This window comes from Mastomys coucha, unplaced genomic scaffold, assembly GCF_008632895.1.
Source record: "Mastomys coucha isolate ucsf_1 unplaced genomic scaffold, UCSF_Mcou_1 pScaffold14, whole genome shotgun sequence".
Lineage (NCBI taxonomy): Eukaryota > Metazoa > Chordata > Mammalia > Rodentia > Muridae > Mastomys > Mastomys coucha.
Genome location: NW_022196896.1, coordinates 85018302 through 85027237, shown reverse-complemented (window position 1 = coordinate 85027237; position 8936 = coordinate 85018302). Strand labels below are relative to the sequence as shown.

General features: G+C 44.7%; 1 protein-coding gene across 3 annotated transcripts in view; it reads right to left on the bottom strand.

Moving 5' to 3' along the window:
* Cflar (CASP8 and FADD like apoptosis regulator) overlaps positions 1-8936 on the bottom strand; it is a 47772-nt gene that overhangs the window by 11713 nt on the left and 27123 nt on the right. For all 3 annotated transcript variants that reach the window (XM_031367588.1, XM_031367586.1, XM_031367587.1), the window contains 2 exons: positions 4771-4820; positions 3809-3890 (listed from right to left, as the gene is read on the bottom strand). In XM_031367588.1, the coding sequence (XP_031223448.1) occupies positions 3809-3890; positions 4771-4820 (132 nt within the window). The remainder of the gene's footprint in view (positions 1-3808; positions 3891-4770; positions 4821-8936) is intronic.

The window sequence follows — 8936 nt, the reverse complement described above, 5'->3', positions numbered from 1 at the left end:
CACACACACACACACACACACACACACACACACGCAGAGCCAGAGCCTTAAACCAGGCCTTGCATCCACTCGCCAGTGACTGGAGGCATCTGTTTCTACATGCCTAAGATGAAGGTGAGGACACAGTTGGCTCTGCTGGGTTACTGACATAATTACCTGGACACTGTGAGTGTGTTCTTCAATCCCCTCACACTAACATAACGAGGCCAAATCCATCAGCTCTGCTGCCTACCTCAGGAAGAGGTCATTGACCATAAGGATTATTTTCAAGAGTAATTTACCAAAAAGTAACTATGTCTTTTCTCAGTGGCTCTGAGACCAGACTTCTCCTCAGAATGTGCTCCATGCAGGGCCAAGCATGGTGCTTTGTTTGCAAGACAATCTTAATAAGGATTTACCAGGCAAAGAAAAGAATACGCCTATAAATATTTAGGGGATTTGTATACTCTTTAGTGAAAGTCTGATTTCGGGGAGGAGGGGGATAGACTGAATAAGTCCACTAAGTAAGTCTACTAAACTCTAAACTTTAAAGGGCTGGTTTTTAAAACACAGTGTTACTGGAAGAGGATACTCTACCAACACCACCCCCTTCAGAAAATACTTCCTGAGTAACTGTGTCCGGCACTTTGTCCAGCTGCTGGTGACACACAGTAAAACAGACAGATAAGCTCTTCCATCTGCCTTTGTAGAGCTTTACATCCGTGCAAAGTGGCTAAAAGCGTGACCATACACTCCTACTGATGAAGCCATTAGCAAAGTACCTGCCACATGGGAGGGAGCCTCTGTCAAGCGATAGCTCTGATTGTCAGCCCGTCCTGCTACTGCTAGTTACCTTCAGAACCTTCACTCCAGCTGGCAGTTATCTTGTCTGCTTGTTTATTTTCTGACCCCTGCGCATCAGCCAAAGGTTAACCATTTGGCAAAATTAACTAGACCAAGGACATCTCGCACGATAACGCTAGGTGCCCTGGAGTCCTCGGTGGAAAGTATCAGGAGACACAGAGCTGGGGGTACAGCAATGTGTGAGAGGAGACTGTCCTTCCATTCTGGATGGCTAATGCCTTCCTGTTGTTCTGAGCCTCACGGAGGGATCTGGGACCAGTCAGGTGCCAAAGCAAAGCGCAACACAATGTGAACAAACCTTACCGTCTTGTTTCTTATCTGCTGATTAGAGCTGGGAGGATTCATAAGTGAACTCTAACCCAGCAGTTTGTTTTATTCTCAAAGGCAAAGAGCACATGAGTTAAGAGGCCCCTGATTCTCCAGGAGAAGGAGCAGCTGAAGTGCCCTTCACCAAGGGCCAGGCCTCCTCTAGTCACATACTCCATCTTCAAGATGTTGACCTTGAAAAGGTCAGACAGGCATGTTGCTGGTGCAATAGCTGAGAGCTTTATATCCTGATCGACAGGCAGTAGTCTGGGCCTGGTGTGGGCTTTTGAAACCTCAAAGCCCTGACCCTCCAATTATACACCTACTCCAACTAGGTCACATGGAAGGACTACATCTGCTGCCTGGGACTCCATTCTGTGCGTGCATGTGTCTAGGGGACGGGTGCATGTGAGATCATATATGTGGACGTGTACACATGTGTTGAAGCCAGAGGTCAACATCAGGTGTTTCCACCTTACTTCTTGAGATTTCCACTTGAAACCTGTTCCCTCTAAAGTAACTATCTCCATCCCACTGTGCCGCTACACGTGGGGATGTACCCCACTTACCCTGGAACCCAGTGTAGTCCTCAGGCCCTCCAATTCCCTTACTCATCTAAGAGAAGACTCAATAAACTAAGTGCTAAGCCATACTGTGTTATGGCTTAGTCACTTCCACTAAAGTCAAACAAACAAAATAAGAAAACTAACATTAGCTTACACTTTGTTCCAGACACTGTCCTATGTTCTTTATGAGTATAATGTCACTCTCCCAACCATCACATGAGGGAAGCTCTGTTATGAACTGAGACTGTAGCAGAGACCCTGAGCCTCACATCACAAGCTAAGATTCAGTAGAGCCATGATTAAAATCCAGGCAATCATTGCCAGGGCCCAACCCTGATGATCTCCTACAATGGAAGAAGTACAGCTATGCACACATAGAAACACAGCTGCCCATAACTCAGGAACAGAATTCAGCACATGGCCCTGGGTGTCAGTCATGAATAGCTGCGGTTTTTTTGGTTCACGGCAGGTCGTGATTTGATCTTTATGAGTTTCATAGTATAGACCTAGGTACAACACAGAAAGCTCTGTATTTCAGACATTTCCTGGTGATGAAGGAAGCAAGACCAACCACAATCAAAAGCAAAAGGACAATCCCACAATGTCCTTTAGAACAGTTAGTAATTCAGTGAGAAGCTATTTCCTCATTCTTCTACAGATGCCAATAGCTAAGATGGTGTCTTAAGAGTTAGCATTACTATTGCTGTGAAGAGACACCATGACCTAGGCAACTCTTATAAAGGAAGAATTGAATTGGAGGCTTGCTTACAGTTTCAGAGGCTTAGTCCATTATCATCATGGCAGGAAGCAGACAGGCATGGTCTATATTCTGATAGGTTTATATTCTGATCCACAGGCAGCAAGCTGGGCCTGGTGTGGGCTTTCGGAACCTCAAAGCCACGCCCCTCCAATTACACACCTCCTCCAAGGCACATGTACTCCAGCAAGGCTACACCTCCTAATCCTTCTCAAATGGTTTATCAACAGAGGACTGAACATAAATATATGAGCCTATGGGGGTCATTTCCATTCAAACCATCACAAATGGAAAGGTCTCTTCTCTATAGCGAAAGAGACACATTTATCACGCAGCCAAATAGGACATGAGAAAGTGGGACTGTAGCTGAAATCTTGGGAAATCCAATTTGACATTTGCTAACTTGACCTTCTCTTAGTCTCTCTTTTCACAGATCTCTCTGTGGTAATACTTCAAGTGAGTCATCTATCTGACTCATGCTAAGGAATGTTGAGAGACACGAAAGTCATGAACTACAGTGATCACTCATCTGAAGGAAGAGAGAGATGATTAAATGCAGCGGTATCCCAGGCATCTAGGCTTGTCTCATTCAGTCTCTACCAGACACATCCAACAACTGAGCAAAACAATCAGGTCCGAACGATAATGGCTCACAGGTAGATCAAACAGAGAGAAAACCTGAGTAACACGAGGCTCAAACAGTGTTAACCACCCCTGCGTTAATGCAGACAACGTGTTTTTAATAGCCCCAAGGAAGGCTTTCACTGTCTATCCAGGTGAAGTGAAACATCTGTCAATATTAGAAACCAGAATGCCCTTCATTATAAATGTCCCCTGCAGACTAGGACCACCCCGAGCCACATTACCCAGGAAACACAGGTAAGACAGGTAAAGACACACCAACTTCCACAACTTAGTCCATCTCATGTTCCTCCTAAGCCATAGCTCGACTGATTTATCTTTGTCTGTTGTAGTTAGCTCAAGCCACATAAGTACTGACCAATAGAAATTAATGAGGCACATCCTTCTCAGGCCTTTCTCTAAAATCTGTGATGAGATCCACGACATAGTCTCTACTCCCTCATCTGTCAGTCGAATACAGAGGACCCTACAGAAGACTCCGAGGCCTCAAAAGATGACGGGACCACTGGCTGACCATATGGCATAAAAAGTTCCCTTAGCCCGATAAATACTAGACTATGACATGGCTAAGAAGCAAGCACCACAGTAGTGTACTTTGATACTGCAGTTAATGTCTGCCATGCTGACAAACCCAGCTTGCTTGGTCCATGAACATGCTGTAGGGAATGAGTGAATCCCGGGTGTCCACACCTACCTGCGTCGTGGCCAACACAATCGATGATCAGGCAGATTCCTAGGGGCTTGCTCTGCATCCTATAACTCTCTTCATGGATGTGCTAGAAAGAAAGGCAAGAATTAAAGATGCTGGATACTTCTCTGAGACTTAAGGTCTCACCCATCCATTATTCTTCTTCTTAAACATCCCCTTTGGCAGGTGAAATCGCTCAATAGACAGAGCCTAAAGCCATTGCAGCTGACATTTCCCATTTCCCAGTAATGTCAATTCCCCCTATCATAGCAATGAGCTTAAGACAAACAGGTATTTCAGTTCTCACTTCTTTTGAGTAAGAGTTATAATTTCTTTACATGTGTCTTAGCTTTGCAGAATAAAGATAATTTGAAAGAGAGACGATAGGTCACCATAGAAGCCTAAACTAGCACCAAGAATCAACTTTCTAAGCCAGTACCAATGGAGGCTTTCCACTGCTTCCTCTGAAGAGGTCATCAGCCCAGACAAAAGCCAGGGCTCGACACGGTTCAGCACAGTGGCACTGCCCACTTGTATGTTCATCAGTAGTTATGGTGAGAGCCGCCGCTTGGAATTTCCCTGCATTCCAAAGCACATTCAAGCCTTCCACTTGAACATAATTTTTCTTTGTTATATTCAAGGTTCCTGCTCACTGAGTTCTCAGAATTATGCACAGGCACCCAGTTGTCACAAAGAATTTTGTTTTGTTTTGTTTTTTTCGAGACAGGGTTTCTCTGTGTAGCCCTGGTTGTCCTGGAACTCACTCTGTAGACCAGGCTGGCCTCAAATTCAGAAATCCACCTGCCTCTGCCTCCCAAGTGCTGGGATTAAAGGCATGCGCCACCTCCACCAGGCTGTCACAAAGAATTTTAAATAGTTTTGGCTGGTTTTTTGTTTGTTTTTTAAGACATCAGTGTACTAGTATATACCCTCGCGTGCAATATGAAATCAGAAAATGTATTCTTTACCGGAGGCAAAAAAGCTCCTGATTCCTGAATGGATGTCTTCACAGGTTTTCCTGGGGGATAAGAGAGAGAATCATTTACAAAGGAGAACTAAGCCCCCACCCAGGCTGGCTGAGTTCCTTCTCTCCTGACTGTTTTGTTTGCCCGTTTCTTTAACTTCCCATTCTTTCTCCAGCTAGACTCAGCCTAATGTTCCAACCTCACATAGAAGAGCCTGACCCTAAGGAAAACTCAAAAGCCCCGTTATTCCAGGACTATGTAGAAAAACTATGACACACAAGTGAAAGTAGTAGTCGTCCTCCAGGTGACCACCAGGTGGCTGGTGAGTTTTTAACCTGATAAGGAGAATTCAAAACTGTCACTTCACTATGGCTTTCCTACATAGGCCAAAACTCTGGACATCTAAAGGGAAGAGTGTTGGAGTGTGCAGGAGAGGGGAGCTTATGTATGTGTGCTCTGTACCGAACAGATGGCCAATGTTTTCATAGTTCAATGATGCTGGGAGCTGATAAAATAAAATGTCAGCAGCAAGACAGAACTCTGCAAGCCTGAAAAGTGCTGGAACCCACAGCGAACTCGGCTCCACAACAATGACTCACACAGCCTACACAAGTGGGGGAAGCACTGGGTTCTGAAGCCACAAAAGGGCTGGCTCACACCTCAATCGCTGAAGAGCTGTCATCTCATTAGCTTGTTCAGTCTCTGGGCCAAGACTGCTGTGAAGTGAGAAATGGTGTCTAAAGATAGAGGGGGGAGGGGGCCTTTTCAGCATCTGAAAGATTCAGGGGAATGAATTGGGTTGTTTGGTTTGGCTTTGAGTTTGGTTTGGTTTCAGAGGTAGGCTCTTGATATATAGCCCAGGCTGGCCTCAAACTTGTTCTCCTCCACAAATGAGTGCTAGGTTTACTGTCCTGTGCTACCACAATCAGCTTTGAACCAATCTCTCCCCGTCTCTGTCCCTGTCCCTCTCTCTGTCCTGTCCCTGCCCTCTCCCTCCTCCATCTCCCTTTCCATCTCCTCTGTGCAAATGTGCACTTGTGCATACGCACGCTTGCAAACAACCCATGGAGGCCAGAAGTTGATGGTAAGTAAGTGTCTTTCTTTTTTTCTTTTTTTGGTTTTTCAAGACAGGGTTTCTCTGTGTAGCCCTGGCTGTCCTGGTACTCACTCTATAGACCAGGCTGGGATTAAAGGCTTGTGCTACCACCACCCAGCACTTTTAGAAGTTTTAAGGAAATAATTAATCCTAAATTTAGAAAAATGTGTTTCAAAGACATCTATCGACTAACTGCTTACACTGGCCCAGGCTAGGAAAAACCTAAAAGTCATAAACATAAAATCAATTATGTCAATAGTGATACATATGATTGCTTACTTTACAATGTTTAAAAGGCTAAGAATAACTGCTATGCATTTACACATCCATGCAACACATGTATATTAAAATAGATGACTAAATAACATGGACTTGATACAGAATAACATGCATAAGACCCTTCTTGTCACTGTCCCCTAAAGAATAAAGTATAAAAGCTATAGCATTTCCATTGTACGAAGCATTGTAAGTAATCTAGTGATGGCTTAAGTGTAGGAGTGCATGTGGACAGGTTCTACCCAAATGCTATCTATACCCTGCTGTATAAGAGACTGAGCATCTGCAAATTGTGGTAACCATGGGGCATCCTAGAATAAGTCACCTACAGACACTAAGGGACAAGTGACTGTACTTCGGGTTAAAGATGAAGAGGTTTAAATCAACCACTGTGGGATCAATGCTCTAGCACTTGACCAGCATGCATGAGGTTCTAGGTTGACTCCCCAACAGCAAAATGAAGATAAAAGCATATAAATCGAGCGCTAGCTGGGCATGTTGGCCTACACTAGAAATCCCAGCCCTTTAGAAGATGGTTGTTAAAGACCTACCTATGTAACAAGACCCCCCTTTTTTTTTGGTTGGTTGGTTGGTTGGGTGGGTGGGTGGTTTTTTGAGACAGGGGTTCTGTTTAGCCCTGGAACTCACTCTGTAGACCAGGCTGGCCTCGAACTCAGAAACCCGCCTGCCTCTGCCTCCCAAGTGCTGGGATTAAAGGTGTGCGCCACCACTGCCCAGCTAACAAGACCCTTTTTAATAAAAAGTAATGGGCTAAAATAAACCAAATATAACTGTGGCTATTGCTGATATATGAAATTAGGAGGGGATTTTTCTTGATTTTTCTTCTGTTATAACAATCAATGTTTATTGTAACAGAAAAGAAAGCCCATGAGACGAGTGGCAGACGGGACTCTGTGACTGCACAGCCTGCAGTCATGTACTCAAATTATTCTTCCTTAGAAAATCTGAGTGTGACATGGCATCTTGGCTGAAGATTGAGAAGAAGCGTGGTACCAGGGTGGTCACTACTCCCACCATCATGACCTTTCAGTAGGAGCCATTTGCAAGTCCAAACTGACCTGACTGAATACATACATGGCTTGATTATCTTAAGCTTCTTAGTTTAAGGCAAACCTAACCAAATGCTTTTCCTTTTATTAGTAAGTCAAGTCCAGGTCAAAGCAGACAGTGTCAGCAAGTGTGGGGAGCTTCGAGTACTCATCTGGACCCCATGATAGGATCACAGTGGAAAGAGCGAGTTTGTTTTACATTCCTAAGCAAGCCTGCTGGGTCTCCTTTTTTTTTTTTTTTTGGTCCATTTTAAACAGCATTCAGAGTGCTAACTCTTCCACCTCACCAGTGTTTTAAGAAACAGGCTGTCGCTTCAGAAACGAATTCCGTTCTCCACAGTTTTCTCTGGAGAGAAGAACGGTAAGTAGGGAGCGGCAGGCGTGAGCGGCACCATCTGGCTAGTCAGGGTAAAATGGTTCTCAGTTTCCAGGAGCACACGCAGCCTGCAGGCTACACAAGATGCATCCACAAGGCTTCGATCAGGGCCACGGCGCCGCCCCACCCAAAAAGTTCGCGCTGCCTGACTCGTGTCCGTGCCCCTCTCCTGTGCACACAACAGACTCAAAGGCCCTTGGGTCACACTGCCCTCTGTGGAGGCCTAGAGCCCTTGCTGGCTTACAACACAAGCCACCTCACCAGTGTAAGGCTGAGACCTGACTCTCTATTTAGAAAGGCCTCAGTACTTTTTTAAAAACTGGTATTCTGGGCTGGAGAAATGGCTCAGAGGTTTGGGAGCACCGGCTGCTCTTCCAAAGATCCTAAGTTCAATTCCAAGCAAACACATGATGGCTCACAACCATCTGTAATGGGATCTTCTGGTGGGTCTGAAGACAGTGATAGTGTACTCATATACATAAAATAAATAAATAAATAAATCTCTTTTAAAAGTGATGTTCTAAGCCAGGTGTGGTGGGACACCACTGTAGTCCAAGCCCTCAGAAGACTAAAGCAGGAAGATTGGTGTGAATCTGAAGTTAACGTGAGCTACATCGTAAATACCAGCCCAGCCAGGCTATGCAGAAAGGTTCTATCTCCACCCCCACATGTAAATATAAAAATAAATACACAAATAAATAAATGAATAAAGACTTTAGGGAATGCCAGGGCTAAAGTGCTGACATTTTAAGAAAAGACCATGTAGGTTGAAATGAACGGGCTTTCAATAGCATTTCTTTTCTTTTTATGGAAGAGAGAGACTGTCCTTTCTGGGGTTTCCAGATTGGCCTTTCTTCTTCCTGCTGCTCGATATGTGCTTTCACATGCCTTATTATCACGCTTGGATTAATGTTTAACATGGTCTGGTTATAGTTCCATTTCAGAAGCACAAATGCCACATCGCTCACAAATACAGCCAAGGCGATGCACCTGATGAAGTCAGTGTTCCATTAGATTTAGATGCACTAAGTCAGAGAGTAACTGGGAGTACCAAAGAGGAGGGCATTTCAGGAGCATGCTTCTGCTCTTTGAGAGCTTGGTTAAAAATATGTGAATAAAGGGAGCATCCAGCTCTAAAATGGAACTTTTCCGTCTTTCCTTTCTCTCTTTTTCTCTCTTTCAGATGGCAGGGTCTTCCTGTGTTGCTAAGGAGGCTGGTCTTGAACTCCTGGGTACAAGAGAAGCTCCTACTTCAACTCTCTAGCAGCTAGGACAATAAGCATGGACCACCCCACACCACAATGTGTAATTTTTTTCCCATAGTGCTGTGGATCAAACCCGGGGCCTCGTT